Source organism: Aythya marila, assembly GCF_965140915.1.
Source record: "Aythya marila genome assembly, chromosome: 1".
In the NCBI taxonomy this organism is placed as follows: Eukaryota; Metazoa; Chordata; class Aves; order Anseriformes; family Anatidae; genus Aythya; species Aythya marila.
The window spans coordinates 197,808,278-197,826,497 of NC_139042.1; the positions used below are offsets into that span (position 1 = coordinate 197,808,278).

The 18,220-nt window shown below is 37.4% G+C and overlaps 1 protein-coding gene across 1 annotated transcript in view; it reads right to left on the reverse strand.

The window, feature by feature from the left end:
- PCLO (piccolo presynaptic cytomatrix protein) overlaps positions 1 to 18,220 on the reverse strand; it is a gene marked incomplete at its 5' end in the record, with an annotated part of 366,889 nt that overhangs the window by 344,271 nt on the left and 4,398 nt on the right. The window contains 2 exons of the mRNA XM_082755642.1: positions 2,110 to 3,516; positions 15,255 to 16,503. Coding sequence (XP_082611768.1) covers positions 2,110 to 3,516; positions 15,255 to 16,503 — 2,656 coding nt within the window. The remainder of the gene's footprint in view (positions 1 to 2,109; positions 3,517 to 15,254; positions 16,504 to 18,220) is intronic.

Sequence of the window (18,220 nt, forward strand, 5' to 3'; positions counted from 1 at the left end):
ATGTTAGAAAGGAGTTTGCTGGAGGAAAAAAAGTGTGCTAGTGAGCATAGACTATCATGTTTCCGTTGTATAACAGCTATATAGTATATGAAATGGTTATAGGGACAGAACTGATATCTGAGGTTAAATACATTATTTGCACAGCTCATTTGGGAGAGGACAGGATGAACTCGTTCTTCTGTCTTCCATCTTCATGCAAATGAAAGTCAGGCTGTCCTCAACCATGCAAGCTACCATCCATTCTCAAGAAAAATAGGTTTTTGCCAATCTTTAGCAAAAATGATCAGAAATAGAAGATGGAAAACTGGACAGAGATGAAAATGTGTAGTAGAGGAAAGAAGAAAATGCAGCAAGGAAACAAAAAAGAGGCAAAGAAAGGTATGAAGAAGTCAGACTAAAGGAAATCAGTAGTATTTCAGGTTCTGTATATTCACAAGGGTTGAAATGGAAAGAATCATCTGATAATAACAGTGATGGGAGAGAAACAGAACAGCAGCCTTCTCATCTCAAGTAGAAATACAGAGGAGAAATCTGCCCACCACAATGCAGTCCTACACCACCAAGCCTAAATCAAGTCTAAAGAAGTGAAGTCATGCATCAGGACTTGCATAGATGTCATTTTTGCATAGCATTTCACCAGAACTGACACATCTTGTTTCTGGAATATTCTGTGCATGCATAATAAAGTACCTCTGGAGAAATTCATATGCATTTTTTGCATTTAAAACCTAAGAGAGAGTGAATGTACGTGTGTGCGTACACATAGGGCAGAGGTTTGGGCAGTGAACAAGAAATTGCTGTGCATTTGATAGATTCCAGTGCACAAGCACCAAGACAAAGAAAGCCAGGCTTTCAAGCACCAGTATATCCTCTTGCATTTTCAGACCTTTCTTTCTGACCTAAATGACTATAAAGACAGTAATGAACATATTTGTAAGGGAGATAAAATGTGCTGATTATAGTAGGAAATGCCTTTCCACTGATAGTATATTCAGTAAAATATTCAGCAGAAAAAAAGTGCACAACATAGCAAGCTGCAGGAAAAATATTGATTATTTATCTCAACATTTGTTCTCACCTTAGGGCAGAGATGTAATAACCTTTAACCCAGGCAGATATTTCTGATTTATTCATTCAGATTTCAATGACAACACCAAGAGTCACTTTTCCTACGTATTACATAGACCAACTTACACATCTAAATTACTCACAAGTATTTTTAGGTGGTCTAGTTGAGTTGAACTTCACCAATTTGAGACAGCAAGTAAGGCGTGCCTCCACCTTTCTGTTAAGGTATAATAAAGTTTCCAATCTCCTTTCCATTTATAAAAAAAAAAAAAAAAAATACGAGAAAGAAAGGAAGGAGGGTAAAAACATGGAATTTGAGAAAACATTTGAAAATAAGTTGTTTAATTCTATTAAATAGATGTTGGTCTTGCTTGGTCCCTATTGAGATCACAGAAAAGGCATTTTCAAATTCACACACCCCAAAGAAAGAAGCAACTTCCATATATCACCACATATATCAGAACCTTCCATATATCACCACACAGGTATCACTCAAACTTCAACCTTGCTAATGAATACAGCAGCATGTACAAAGACTCCAGATCCAGAATGAGATTAATGGAATAAATTTAGGGATATATGACACATCTGGGGAAGAAGAGTAACTAGGCATTAATACATTCCTTCATTCAGTAATTGCCTGAATCAGGGGCACTGATCAATGGAGGAAGCATACATGTCAATATATGATACTGAAGCATATGGAAAATAACTATCACATGGTAGACTGGAAAGTACAGTAGTTTGCTATATTATAGTAGCACTAATTTAAGAAGATTTCACAATAAACTACCTGCTTATGTCTTAAAAACCTAGCTACCAGCCATATCAGACGTCTTTAATCTGCAAAAATTAATCGGAAGTACTTTCTAACTGCTGACCAAGTTTCATACGACACAGAAATTTAAGTTTAAAAGCCAGCAGACTAAACATTCAAATTTTCCCACAACAAATCAACAGCTAAAATCAGCTACAAGGTCTCCACAGCACAGGGAGCCTGCTGGTAGGAATGCAAGATAAATACAGACTCTGTTGCCTTACCTCAGCTATGTGTGGCATTGGATTAAATCCACAGAGATTGCACACAACTTTCTTGCACTCTGTACACGTATTGAAGTTGGGGGGATCCTTAGAACCAATATTTAGTCCAGTTTTACAAAGGGGACAAGACACTTTAGGCTGGCTGGCCTTTTCCGGTTCCGACAGCCCAGCAGGTTTCTTAGCTTCAGCAGCTTGAGGCTTGCTATCTTTAGCCAAACTAGGTTTCTTTTCTAAATCAGATCCCTTAGTTGTTAAAACACTATCCACTTTTGTTGGCTCCATTTTTTCACTCGTAAGAGGCTTGGCTTCTTTCTTCGCAGGAACAGTTTTTGGAGAAGGTTGAGTCTGAGCGGTATCTTTGGGGGGTGCCTGGGAGGCTGAAGGCTGTGCTGGAGGCTGGGGCTGCTTTGCAGCAGGACCAGCTGGAGCAGGGCCTGATGTCTGAGAGCCCGGCTGACCTGCTGTGGAAATTAAATTGGAGGCCTGGCTGAAGATTGAAGCTCCAAATCCAAAAAGTCTGCCAGTAACTGTTTCCTGTGGTGTCGTAGGCTGAGGCTTAGGGGTATCAGTGATGCCTCCCAAGTTAAGGCTGAAACGCCTTGACTGCTCAGGAGTTTTCTGAGGCTGCTGGGGTTGAGGTGCTGGCTGTGCCGGCACAGGCTTGGGGCCTGCCCCTGGTTGCGGGCCCTTGGGAGCTGGTTTGGTGTCAGGCTTTGTGGATGGTTTTGTTTGTAACTTCTTAGGATCATCTTTCACTTGCACTGGCTCAACAGGCTTCTGGGTTTTAGCCTCTGATCTAGCCCCAGGCTGAGCTAAAAGTTTGGGATCTGACTTCTGCCGAGACACTTGTGGAAGGGGTTTGGAATCTGTTTTGTCCCCAGCTGGATGTGTGTCCTGTGATGGTTTGGCAAGCTCTGGCTTTGGGGTATCTGTCACTTTCTGTTGAGTTGGTGGAGGCTTGGGACCTGCCAAATCCTGTTTCAGCCCTGGTGCTGCAGAGGTAGGCACAGTATCTGCTGTAGGCTTCTGTATACTGGGTTGTTTTTGCTTATCTTCAGCCTGCGCTGGCTTGGCCTGATCAGACTTTGGAGTAGGATATATTTGCAGGGAGGTGTCAGCAGGCTCAGCACGGGATGTTTTTGCTTTTACAGGGGGAGACCCTGGCATGGATGGTTGCTTTTTCTGTGGCAGGGGCTTCTTAGGTTCTGCTAGTTGTGCAGGGTCAGGTTTTGGGGAAGCATCTTTCTTTTGACTTGGCTGTGGCTGAGGAGGTGTTTTAGCTGCTGAAGGTGGAGTAGGTGTCTTCTGTTTGGGGGGAGGCAGCTGTGGCCCAGGACCATGACCTGGTGCTAAGTCACCACCTAACGCTCTTTGCATCTGGCAGTTTAAACAGAGCCATTCTTTAATCTGCAGGGGAAAAAAATTTAAAAAGGTATTATAATTAGGATAATGTTAATAAAAGCAACATTATAACTAATTATTATAGTGCATGGCTTCTTATGGTATTTCAGGCTTCTCTGTGAAAAGGGAGAAATATTACCACTAATACTCTTTTGCAGTTAAAATGTCCAACTGTTTTGTAGGGTTTTTTGTTTTTCTCTATGTCCCTGTGATTTGAGCAATCACTGAATCCATGCTTTTAATGACTTCACATTCAGTTTACACACAGCTGAATATCAGGGGATAATAATCCAGCAGAATGAAAAAATACTCTGGAATTTCATGGGGCCCAGCAGTGAGTCATTTAGAGCAATGATTTGCCAGAACAGAAGAAAGAAAAGACATAAATACTGCTAAAATAGTTTGACAAATCAAGTCTGCTGACAGAAAACAATCATCGTAATTAGAACAAAGAAAATGCATAATTATATTTAAGTGTACAACTGTTCTTCATATAGCTTATGTTTCTGGTAGTTTATTACAGGGCACGTGTGTTGATATTATACATGTATCCAATGAATTAGGCACAGAGGTGCATTAATGGACACCATGTATTACACAGACCTGCATCTTACCACCAATTTCAGAGGGCAAGTCTTCATTTAGAATCAGTGAGGAGCTTTGCCTAAGCATTGATGGTACTTTAAGAACCATAATTAGGTTTCCCAAAATTCATTTGTTGTCAGAAGAAGCTCTCAGGGCAATTACTGTGGGTCAGTGTATTATAGATCCCTCTTTTCAACACAGTCAGGAATAATGTAAATAACACATTTATTATTTTCTCTTGCTATTTACTACCTCCCAACTTTAAAAGCTTTGCTATTCTCCTTCCCCCAATGTATTATATCAGAGGGAAACCATATTTTCTACTTAGGAAAAAAAAAAAAAAAAAAATGTTCTAATCAGCCATCCCTTCCTTTGTTTTTGAAGAGCCTCACAATCTGAGAAATTATCAAACAGGTTAAAGCAATGCATGGCCAGGAAGCATCACATGCTATTTTCCACATTTTCCATTGCTAAAGGAAAATTTATATGCAGAAAAAATGCCTTTCAATATGGCATGGAGTCCCACGGGCCTGCACCTGTAAGTACATACCTAAACTGTTTGTCTGTAGCTCTACTTCTGTTCTTTAGTCTGCATGTGAAATGCAGGGTACCAGCTATGGCATTTGAATGCACCACTGGAACTGAGGGAAGCTGCAATTAAGAGGACACAGAATATAAGATTCAGGTCTTTTCCTCTAGGGAGATTTCTGGATCCTTTTCCCTAGTCAGGTGTGAAATCTCTACCATACCACGGGATGAATCTGGAGATGATATATATAAATAAAGATTTTGTCTATGTAATATCAGAGTTCATTGGAAGAAAAAATCTCCGATGTCATTGAATGAGGCAGTGAATCCATAATTTTGCTGTACCTCACCAGACTGGTATTTTTCAGCAGCAAAAAATTAACAGAACTGTTGGACACAGTTCCCTAAAACAGTTATTCTGATTATTCTGATAAACATGGCATATACACAGTCTATGAATATAAGCTCACTATTACTAACAGATTAACAAAGAGATGCACAATTTTGGCCCCAGCTGTAAGTTTACAGTAATCAAGTTACTATTCATAATAATACTGCTTTTATCTTCCATTTTCAGTGCTGTTTTTTTTTTTTTTTTTTTTTTTGATTGTTTAAACATTGCTCTCATCTACTTGCAACCCAGATAGCAAATGGCTGTTAAAAATGAAACCAACTGAAACAAAATTGGAACAGTTGTTTAAACTCTGCTCTGAATTACTGAAGAAATTAAGCTCACAACTGCGCAGAGGACCTGAGCAAAGATGACATTATGACATTTAGCCCAACTACCGTGTTTTTTGATGGTCAGTTCCCATACATGTTCCCTGTCCAAGAGATGATTTCAGATGTACTAAGTACATCTTAATTATGAGGCCTGATTTTAGATATTAGTAATCTAACTTAATTATATAGATCTTGATGATCTGATTGTTTCTGGATGAATTCTTAAGGGTTTTCTTAAAGGTGGAGGTTTAATCAAAGAAAAGATTTAAGCCACATACTCTGAACAACTGTCTTGGCTGTCACAGTGGTCTGGCTTTGGCAAGGTGACTCAGATTTCTTACACAGCGGAAATCTCCTCCATAGAGCAGAAAGATCTGTGGGGAACTTTTTAACGGGCCTAAGTGAGGAATGCCTTTTCCCACTAACCACAGAACTTTTACAGACATTTGGACAATGCATTTTTCACTGCTCCTGTATTTAAGGAAAGAATCCAATGACATGAGGTGCTTAGAGCCATCTTTGTTCTCCTGCTTCTGTGTTTGTTTTTTTGTTTGCTTGTTTGTTTGTTTGTTTTGTTTGTTTGTATGCTTTAAGTGAAAGTGCTGCACTCTAAAGTAAGACAAGCAATCATTCCCAAGTATTAAGGATATGGAGTGCATTCTTGCCCATCATTTTGCAGTGGAACCATGGATTAACAGGTACCTATCTGCTCCCACTCAGATGCTATGCAAATCTTCCAGTAAATTTGATTTGAAGCCACTGTGAGGCCCCAAAAATAGCTGTAGGGTTGAGCTGGGCTATACAATAAGTAGTCTGGATACTTCATATGTTTAAGATGTTTAGACTCCAGATGCATTTATAAGCATTTAAGCTTGTCTTCAAAATATAGCTGGTCCAGTCTGACTGTAGTACCAATCTGAAGTTTAAACAAAAGTCAGTTTTGTACTACAGTTTTCAACACAACTTGTACTGGTGACAAAACTTGAAATCTCTCATATGTAGTTTTTTCCTTATCTTAAATATATATATATATATGTACACTTCTACATACACAAACTCAATATTAACTGAAGCCTTTAAAGCTAAAAATGAATTTGCTACTCCTACAGTTACACTTCCAAATGGAAAATGTAGGAAGCTTTACTTTACTGTATTATTTTTTAAATCTTTCTGTTTTAGACATAAAATTCCTCCCATGCACCTTAGTGGGAGAAATTAAGTGCTAAAACCCTCCGTTTATTATAGCTTACACACATCATCTCCAAACATACAAAACCGTACAAACTTTAGTTCTGTGATTGGAGCTGCAGGAGTCCAAAATGAAGTGCACTACATGGTGCATTTTTGTAATAAACATTGGCCTGTTCTTCTTTCTACTGCAAAGACAGAGATTTTCTACAGGCTTAGGAAAGACAGAAATAGGCTTCTGTTAAATAGATTGCCTTTATATGTTATTATGGATGATGCAAAAATTACTGTTACTGTAGATACCTAAAATACCAGTGTTCGTCTATCCTTACAGGTCTTACTGGATAGCAGTTCCTTCATAAGTCTCTTTACCTAAAATTAAAAGACTTTCCAAGGCAAAACAACCACATGAGCTTTTTTAGTTCCCTTGTAAAGGAGATTCTTGTTTTTGAGGATCCTGATCTGTCTATTTTTAGACTGCTAAATGGGGTGTCAACTTTCCAGAAGAAATCTATTAGTGATTTTCTTCACCCTGCAAGCCATGCTGTCAAGTACCTTGACTAGGACTGGAGATGTGACAGACTTAACATAGCACTTTTGTTCAGATTCCAAACACCAAATACAGGAAGCTCTACCTTGCCTTCCCACTCAGTGATACAGTAGCTATGTGCCCTCATAATGTACAAGGAATTAAAATATATTTTATGCATTATCGTCTGTAACATCTAAAAAAAAAAAAGTTTCCACTAGTTGGGAGCACCAAATTATTTTATTCATGACATTTTAGTAACAACATCCATGGAGAATTATATTGAAGAAAATTAAAAGTATGGCACCATGTTCTATAGCTCACGTTTCTTTATACATTCAGAATCTAACAGTTGACTTCAATAACAAATGTGAATTACTCTTCAGTTCTCCTTATCCCAAACAAAGCCAACACAACTGAAAGCAATATGGAGCCTAGTCCTTTCTGTGAAAGTGTTCAGATGTCTTCTAACCATGCACGTCCATCAAAAGCAATGTGAAAACTGTTAGAGAGCTACTGCATCGATGGGCATGTTCAATTTCTCTTGCAGGTGATGTAGGGGAGGAATAGAATTCAGCTCAATTCTAAGATTCCAGATGTGCAATGAGAAAGAAACTTGGACTTGCAGATTGAACATATTTCATAGAAAATGTACTGGCACACAATGCAAATGAAGCTCTTGAAGCCATTTTAACAGTCCTTTCACAGAACAGAGCTGCATTCTGAGGCAACGGGTCTCATTCTCGTTTAGTCAGTTGGTACTATAAAAAGGAACTGTAAGATATGCATAAAATACTAAGATCCCTTTATATCACCACAGAAGCATAAAGATTTATAGGGCCTTCATACTGCCACAGAGATGTAAAGGGACTTTGCTGACATTGTTCAGCCCTGCCCCAAAGCTTTATCAAAAGGATCTGTTTCTAGTCTGGAAACATATTGGCTTATCAGGTTCCTGACAACTTCAGAAAGAAGGAAAGTGAGGAAACCAGATTTGGCTCTCAGAAGACATTTCTGCCAAGATGATATGAGAAGCATGAAAAATTAAAACACCTGAGTCCATGATTTTATGCAGCTTCAAGTAAGGTGGTAGAATACTGTAACAGAGAAGAAACTAGCCAAGAAATTCCTGTTATGAACAAAAAAGAACAGCTACCACAGAACAAACTAAATTTGTTTTTTTCAACATACAACTGGAAGGGTCTTCTAAAGCCTAGGCAAAACTAGAGACCAACTTTTCCTTTGATACCATCTCTCCTTGAATAACATCTCAGCTATTTGAAGTAATCACAGTGAAACAAAGGTAGCTATTGCACACACTGTGCAAGTGATCTTCATTTGAGGCAAAGAGTTTATCACTACAAAATAAATATTTATTTTCCTTGCAGACATCAGCTGTGAAAGGTGACTGGGGAGTTTATCAGGAAACGCTGACTCAGGATGCTTACAAAAACAATGCTAGATTCTTGTCAGCAGCACATTCCCCAGATATCAATTTCATAAACTGAAGCCATGGATGCAACCATTGTAGCTCACAACTAAACCAGTGTTCGAGCAAACTTTTTAAATAGCCATCTTAACTGTTTTTAAATGCTACTTATATATCAAAGGTGTTTTAAAACTACTAAAATGCATTACTAGATGAATTGTATTATGTACTTACCACAGGCTTAGCATATTCTGCTTAAATTACTAATACAAAAAGCTATAGCTTGTATAGGTGTTTGGGGAGCTATTATTCTATGGCTTATACAATTAGAATCATAAACTAAAAGAGTGAACAATCCCCCCCCTGTACCCCTCATTTTTTATTTTTATTTTTTTGAATGTCAGTATTTTGGAATCTCTGAAAGTGAATGTTAACATCCAAGTATGTGTTTAAGCTGCCTCATGAAAGGAAAAAGAATTTGAAACAGCTCAGTGCACTGCATCACGCATCACAGATTGCTTTCCTTAATTGCATCTAGATTCAACATTCTAGAAATGCATACACGACAAACAAAAAGCAGAAGGGCAATTCAGGAGTGCAGGAAAGAAAAGGTTAAGAAGGTTCATCTGTGCTGCACAGAGCTTGCCCGAGCATGGCTGGGATCTGAGCAGGGCTTATGCTGTGTGCTGGGAGCAGGGCTGGGCCACACATCCTGCCCACTGATTCCCCAGCAAACAGCAGCCCCACATCACGTGGCCTAACATAGTAGTAAATTACAGTTGCTGAGCAACAGCAATACTGGCGCAGATGGCTCCCTGCAGTTGACATCTTTAGCTATGCAGATTAATTTATTATTTACTCGTGTTAAAAACCGGACAGGACAGTTTTCTGGGCTATTGATACAGCACTCCAACATATTGTAGAATATTGCTCAATTAAATCACGGATAAATTATTTGTCATGTATAGCTGTGTGCTTCTTCCCACTTTCCCATAACCCTTCCTTAAAAGAAAAAACAAACAAACAAACAAACAAACACAGGGCATCAATATCATTAATATATCTAATCATAAATGTAAAGCAACAATGCAGGCAAGCCATCTTCCTCTGGAGAAAAAAAAAGAAAAAGTCACAGGATTGTGTTTTAGAATATTTCACAGAGAAAAACAGCATTCAGTACTAGGGGCAAAAATAAAGAAAAAAAATCATTCCCAAAATTGTGAATAATCTCCACCTCCATACAACTTGCAGCATTAGTACAGCTGGAACACCCCAGGTACTCTTTGAACCAACACAAGTATTTCACTCAAAAATATTACAAGCTTTGATCATCTTTAAAAGACAACTAACTAAACAAGGCTTGTCTGAATCTGATCAGTGTGAAACCAGACTGATCTCTATTCTTTTTTCAGAATATCTCTAAGTTTTCTTTGTCATAATTAAGCGTGGATAATTGAATGCTTTTGAGAAAGTAAAAATACAAAAAACAAGGCACTGATTTTAACTTTTCTTTCTTTACACCTCATGATTATAACAGCTGATGGTTAGACTCAAGTCCTTTCCCCCATCTCGTTTATTTTGATTTATTTATTTAAATCTAAATATCCCTCCAGGCTAAGTTTATATAGGGCAGGCACTTTCAAAGCTATTTTTCCTGGTATTAAAAATCTATTTTGTGACACATCACTATCCACAGCGATAAGCAAAATTTGTCTGGATTCACCACAGGAATTATAGTCATCTTCCATCTACCAAAAGTACTATTTTAAATTATTTTCTATTCCTTTCCATAAGCAAGCTAATAATAATGATAATAACCAATGAAAATTAATGCCCTTCTGACTGCTTAAATTCTCTTTAGTTACTGAAAATATTTCATGTCCAAGCATTTGCTACTGTTTAGGATACTTGGAGATGTAGCACATTAATACATTAACAATTAATACATTAACAATTACAAATACTGAAAATCATTATGAGCATCTGAACTAAATTCTGTTATCTGTTAAATACTGCTAAGTTATCAATGGTTGTGATAGAGTTGTACATAAAAATGGATTCAGAAAGAAAGAGCAGAAATCAAGAATCATACCTAGAGCAACTGATCAGGAAATTTTCCTAGCTCTAGTGTTAGAAGAAAAAAATTGACACCATCACCATTCTCCATTCACCCAAGACAGGAAAAAAAAAAAAAAAAAAAAAAGACAAAAAAAAAAAAGACAATATTTTCAGATTGGGTTAAAAAAATAAAAAAGGTTGAAAGTTTTTCTTTTGAAGCCGGTGGTAAAAGGTCCAGTAAAACATTCTACTTGATCTGATATTACACACTCCACTTTGGGAGACATAACCCTTTCCCCCTGCTCTCTCTTCCATTGTCTATTAAGTCAACTTTAATGCAGACATGTTATTTCAAAGATAGACAGAACCAATAAAATTGGTTTTAGAGAGTTCACCTTCCTCCATCCAGCAGATCTTTGGGCAAGTAAACAATTCCTACACCTGTATACACGCCTTCATGTTATCTGAAAGTGGAATTTCCAGCAAGGATGTAAGCAAAAAATTACACCTTCGTTCAAAACTAATTTTATATGATCTCTCAACAGCATGTTGAAACAGCGGGTGAAACACCTACTGAGATAGGTACATTGTATGAAAAATAATCCCTCTAAAAACCGCCTAGAAGACAGGCACCCTGCACACATATGCATCAAGGGTCTCCTGGTGGAGAGCTCCCATACAACCAAGGTTCCAACATTAATAGCTTTGAAACTCCACTGCAACACCAACTTTACAGATGCACATCATAAATAAGCTATCAAACATATGCATTGATCACTTAGATTTAACTTGTGTTTTTTTTAATCTAACTTCATTAAAACAAAAACAAAAACAACAACAAAAAACATACACACACATAAACGTGGAACCAAATGAATAGTTCCTCAGATGTATATGCCCATTTAAGAAAACCTACTCAAATTCAGATGAACTGAACCAACACAGATGAATCTCTTTTGGGATAGTGCTGGCTTCTGATGCTCAGAGTTGATGGGAATGTTTTTAGCAAAAGAAAATTAAAAAAAAAATAGGGAGAGAGAAAAAAAGAAAAAACATCACGTGATAATGTAAATACACAGCTGCTACAAGTTTCTGATTTAAGTGAAAGAAAAACAGAACAGAGTATCAGTCAAACCTGTTTATATTTTTCCCAGTACTTTATGCAACTATTGCTAGGCACTCATGTGCACGGGTGATGAGTGAGATACGAATACCTAGACAGATTAGAGAGACATATGTTACCAAACACGTTTTGTATGGTGTGCTACCTCTCTGGACTGCGGTGCAAAACCAGGATACAGACTATCCCCTTTCTCCAGGGGGGCAGCAATGTCAGATGGTTCAGAGAAACAGTTCCAGGGGCCTGACCTTGTGGCAGTGAAGTATCACTTTCTGCTGGTAGTTACACAGTTCTCTCTAGTGACTAAAACCAGACCCAGTGTATGCACTACTACATTTTAAATGGAAGTCCAAATGAAAAAGATAATACAAATAAAATAAAAAATCCTGCACTTTCCATAATGGTTTTACAACACATGTAATGTGTTTTACATGTAACATGTAATGGTTTTACAACACTTTCTGAGACAGTCTGTAAACCCTGCTATATTCCTTCCAGAATCAACTAGAAATATAGAATATAGAAATTTAGGAATATCTACACTGGGAAAGATCATAACCACTCTGCTGGTTATGAAGACTGAACTTTCCTGTAAGAAACTTGTAAGAAGATGCTAAAGAGTTTCTTAAGAAGGTAGTTCAAACAGCTGTACAGGGTAAAATGTCAGAGAACAAAATCCTTTTCTAAAGAAATGCCTTTAACTCTCCCCACCTCTACTTGGAAGTACTGCGTTCAGATAGGTACATATTTTAACATAATCAATAAAAATACAGGCTATAACAGGCATGGCAAAGGCAACAACACAGGATTACAGAATCATTAAATTTTTCAAAAAGGAGAAAGTCTAACAGTAAGAGGTGAAGATAAAGTCAGTAATTGCATGCCTAACAGAAAGACTTTTGTTCAGTAACAGTTTATAAGGACTTGAACTAAGAAACCAAAAGAAAAAGCTTGCAACATAATCAAGAGAACTGACAGCTAAAATAAAAGCCATCAGTTTTGTGCTAGACAGGAAGAAAAGTGTAAATTATTATGAAAGACTAACTAAAAACTTTTAAATAATCTTAATATTAAAATGAAGGGAAGCTGGAAGGAACAATTGAGAATAACTCAAGTGGAAACCTTTGCACATGGAGCAAGTCAAATTTTCTTACGTGCCAGAAAAGGTTCTATTACTTTGCTCCAACTGTTCAGTAATAGTCAGATGTGATTTCATTGCACTTCACTGCAGATCAGAGCAGGACACCCACAATGAAGTTTCAGCAAGACAGCTGGTGGTGCAAAGCTGAGCAAATCAGAAAAGCCTGAGTGGGAGTTAGGAGATTAGAACTAATAGCTGAATAAATTAGATGCCCAATACCTTCATTTACTGAAATGATTTCATCATGAAATAAACGCATATCCTGTGTTTACTTCAATGCGTAATAAGAAATTCAAATTTGCTTTTACATATGTATGTAATCAGTTAGTCTTTAATGCAGCTGTATTTATTGTCTTAAAGTCCTGAATTTCACACTTAGAGACTACCCTCTTCAAAAACTAGTAGTTCCACAGAATTTCCAACTACTTTGAAACCTTCCTACATAAACATGCTTTCTTTCTCTCTCTTAAAATCCACTTAATTTGAACACAACGAAGTTGTCAACCATTTCCACAGAATATCGGAAGTTTTAAACAAAGTTGAACTTGGAGCTCTAAAGAGAAGAAAAAGCTCCAGCAAATCACTAAGGAAATAGGACTCAGCACTCACAAATAAATGTAAGAGATTCTGGTCTAAAAACATTGTCAGAACTTGAAGGTAAAGTTTTCTTACAAACGTTCCTCTGACTTTAACAACAATCCATCACATTACTTATCCATTATATGTCACTGACTTTTTTTTTTTTTTCTACCCTAAGCTATCCAGAATGAAATATTGGAAATATGACAGTAGATCTTCAGATTTTAAATAAGATACATTATTTTTTTCCCTGCATACGCCCTAATAATATAAACTGTGAACACCTGTCTAGTTGCAGATGCTCCAAAATTTCTGCACATGGCTGTTTAAGTCAATCCACTTCTAGTCCTATAGATCCAGAAGCATTAATGCCAATTTATCTCAAGCCTGACTTTCCCTAGATTCAAACAAAAGAACACACTGCTAAATGATCCAATGTCTTACAAATACTTACAAATACTTGCAAAAAGTTGCAAATACTTGCAACTGCAAGTCCTTCAGGTTTAACTTTGACAATTTTAACAATAAATCAACAAATAATTGTCAGATGCCTGCCTGTCAGCAGGTACTGCCTAAAAATATCATTAATAATCATGTGCAATCTAATGACTAACAATGTCCTTAAATCACTGCAGTACAATGCAAACAAGTTGCATGGATAGACTGTGGAGACTACATCCCTGGAGACATTCAGAACTGGACACAGTCCTGAGCAACCTGCTTTAGATGACCCTGCTTTGAGCAGGAAGCTGGACTACATGACCTCCAGATGCACCTAACAACCTTAGCAATGCTTTGATTCTGCAATTTTATATCTAGGGTTATTTGACAGATTCCAAATAAAGTACCAGTCTATATTTCTTCCTATTGATATCTCTGCTCTGTTCAGCTAAACTAATACCAAAACAAGATAAAAATAAGCTTTCAAAATCCCCTTCCTCTCTGCTTTATTACTAGCCAGTCTTTGGTGCCAGGTCTGCTATGCTTGAATTTCTATAAATTGATTAAAGTGTTTTTATTGGGAAAAAAAGGAAAAAAGAAAAAAACAACACTCCTACATTGCAAATTTAGAATTAGAGTATCAGGATGTATAAGCAGCTGTTCAAGCAATAAGAAGAGATTAGACATTCATATGAAGCCTTATTTCCATACAGAGCAAATAAAGTATACATATATGTGCAGGCATATATATAAGGCCAATGCAAACATCAGGTTAAGGTAGGTTCATTTGATGTCCTAATATTACTTTCTATGCAATTTCTATGTTATATAATTACAGCAAGAATGGTGATCAAGGTTAGAAACAGTCCACAGAGATCTCTCTTAGCATCCCACAAGAATGAAATAACCTGAGTATCACCAAGTCAAAACTCATGACTCAGGCTTTCAGCTAACGAATGCTGACACAGTTACGAAGCAAGTCCACCCCAAATCCTTTTCCAAAACCCACAGTGGAGCTATGAACACTGTCTTTTCCATATTTGTTTGTTTACTTAGCTCTTGTAGCAGCATATTTTATGCGTTTATAAATGTGATAGCATGTGACCATTGTGGTCTGATTATAAACATGGCAAATGAGTACTTAAAATCAGGGAAAAGAGCAAAATAGTCACAATGGTGTTCCCCTTTTTATATGAAGAAACAAGAGAACAATTTTGAAGACTGTACAGAGAACCACCACCTTCTTTTTCCCCTAAATCCCCTCTTACTTGCAGGTATTTTCCTACACAGAATGATTTTTTTCTCTGAACTTGTTAAGGCCTTAAATGATCATGATAGTACTTTGAAACAAATCTGATGTTTCAGCATAATGAAGTTAAACTTTTGTCCTCTGGTAACAAATATCAGTTTAAAAGCTACTCACCTCTGTTATGTGAGGATTAGGATTAAATCCACACAGACTGCAGACTACAGTATGACACTGCGTGCATGTATTGTAATTGGCCTTTTCTGGAGTGTGCAGCAACAGTTCAGTGGTAGTGCAAAGAGGACAAAAGGTTTTCTTTGGGGCAGATTCAGCAGGTTGGGTTGCACTGGCTTGCTTTTGCTGTGAGGGTTTTTCAGGCCCTGGTTGCTGGCCTGCTGGTTTTGTAAATCCTGGCTGTTGTGCTGGGGGCTTTGTGGCCCCCGCAGTCTGAGGTGGTGGTTTTGTAGGCCCAGACTGTGGTGGTGCTTGTTTTACAGGCCCAACCTGCTGCAGAGGTGGCTTCCCAGGTCCAGGCTGCGGTGGTTGCTTTGCAGGTCCCGTTTGCTGAGCAGATGGCTTTTCAGGTCCAGGTTGCTGAGAAGGCTGTTTCGGAGGCCCTGCTTGCTGGGAAGATGGCTTGACAGGACTTCCTTGCCTTGCCAGCTGTTGAGATGATTGTTTTACAGGTCCCAGCTGCTGTGATGATGGTTTTGCAGGAGGTGGTGCTTGGGATGATGTTCGAGCACTGTCTGGCTGCTGTGGTAATGGTTTTGCTGGGCCCGCTGAAGGTTTTGCAGAAGTTTGTTGCTGAACAGGCTTTGTTGGTTCTGACTGTTGGGGTTGAGATTTTTGTGGTCCTCGTGGCTGGGGTGGTTGTTTCACTTGTTCTAGCTTAGAGTCTGCTGGGTGACCAGGGCCTGGTTTCTGAATTTGCTTTGGCTCACCAGTTTGCTGCTGCTGAGGCACTGCTTTGGAAGACTCACTTTGCTGAGGGGTAGGTTTGACATGTCCTTGTGGCTGCACTGGCTTTGGAGACTGTTGCTGAGCTGGAAGTTTTGCACTGCCCCTCTGCTCCTCAGGTTTCCCCTGCTCTTTCTGGATAACCTTTTGTTTCCTACCGACTTCTTCATGGGCTGTATCTGAATCTGATATCAAATCAAAAGGATTGAATTTGTTCACAACTGAAGTGACTGCACTCAATGGATTGGCTTCTGAGAGAAAACTGGGCATCATACTTGGCTTCTGATCTTCTTTAAAATCAGTCCTGGACTTTGATTCCCTTAGACTAATAGAAGAAGGGCTCCGTCCAGGTGCCCGTTGTTCTGTCTTCAGCACATCTACTGTTCTGCTTTTACTTAAACCTGGTCCTGGATCTGGAGGCTTGCTTGGCTGTCTGGGATGGTGGCTTGTATCAAGCTCAGGATGTCTGCAGAAAAAAATAAATAAATAAATAAAATAAAATAATGCAGAGTATTAGGGGAAAAAAAATAACCTGTATCTGTGCCTCTGGAAGTGCTTAGATAACACTGAAGTTCCTCAGGTGCTTAAGTGTTTGCAAGACCGAGATTTATTACACAGAGTGTGAGTGCATGTAATGTAAAAAGTATTTAAATTAAAAGTATTGTTTTATAAAGGCTTATGTAAATATTCAAATAAATAAATAACATGATTTACTCTTTAGAAAATAATCTAATACAATAACCATGTTTAACCATATAATTTTCTCTTCAAAAAGCTGAAGAACTCAAAGCTACAACTTCTTATTATACCTACATCCAAATGACTAACTTTTCACTCTGTCCCTTGGGATACAAACATTTGGAGACAAAGACTGAAAATAACAATTTTATTGGAAAATGAGCAGATCAAAGAACAACTTACACACACACATACTACAAAATATTTATGCACTTGTGTTCTGGCTATTTGCACAAAATTTTGATATATATAGAATTCAATATGCAGCAGGAATTTAAACTCCTCTTTTTGGTGAAAGTATTTACTTCACCACTTATCAAACATAAGAATTTTCAACCAGTTGAAACATGCCAGTTGATAGAATAAGCTTGAAGGGTTTTTTGGTTTTGTTTTTCAAGTAGAACTATCAAGGTGCTTCCTCCTAGCATGACCCCAGAAATTTGCATTGCCTATCAATAAAAACCCTCTCTCCAATAAAATTACATAGAAATGTTTCCTAATTTTCTAATAACAACATTTTGTTTTGTTTTCATACACGAGAAAATAAGGCTAAAAACGTAGGAACTAAAATCAAGACCATGTCTTTAAACATGGCACAATATTCTAGTTGTTGCTATACTCAGCTGCAGCTTGAGGAAATCATATTGTAGGAAGTGCTATTGCTAAAGGATGTATTAAAATATTCTATTCAGTGTTATCATTGTGATTTTGCTGGAAGATAGGGTGTTCTCTTAGCGCCACAACAGTGTTGCAACTATACAATTTTCAGTTTTCAGTTTGAGAGACCCAGTTAGCTATGATTTTATTTTTCCAGATATTACATTTATTTTTGGACATTCAGGGCAAAATAAACAATCACTTCTTAATTTAATTCTAATCCATAAACAGAACTGTGCAATATATTTATATTTTTTTTAGTTAAGAATTTTATCAAAAGCTATAGAATTATATACAGTGCACTGAGCACTGTATTTTGCACTGTTAATATTACAATGTAATATTAACATGTAATTAATATTACATGTTAATTAGCATGTAATATTAACAATGTAATTAATATTACAATAGTATTCTGATATGATGAATATGTTTAGTTTTTATTGCATATCTAGTAATAGCAACATAAAAGGATAAAGCTAAGCAGTAGCCATTTCTGCAATTACAATTCTCACAACATGTGATTTTCTCTCCATCTTGTATCTGAACTTTTTTGGAAAATTAAAATTTTCCACATGTAGTGCTTGTTAAGGACAAACTCTTTCCATCTTTCCATACCTACATTTACTCTTCCCCACTCCTTGTAAAATTCTTGGCCTTAAGAGTGAGAAGTTTACAACCTTAACATGCTACCCAATAAAGGGAGCAGGCATGTCTCCACTGACACAGTAAATGCTAGTTAACTTATTCATGATGATGACAATTTACAAAATTCCAACAATAATTTA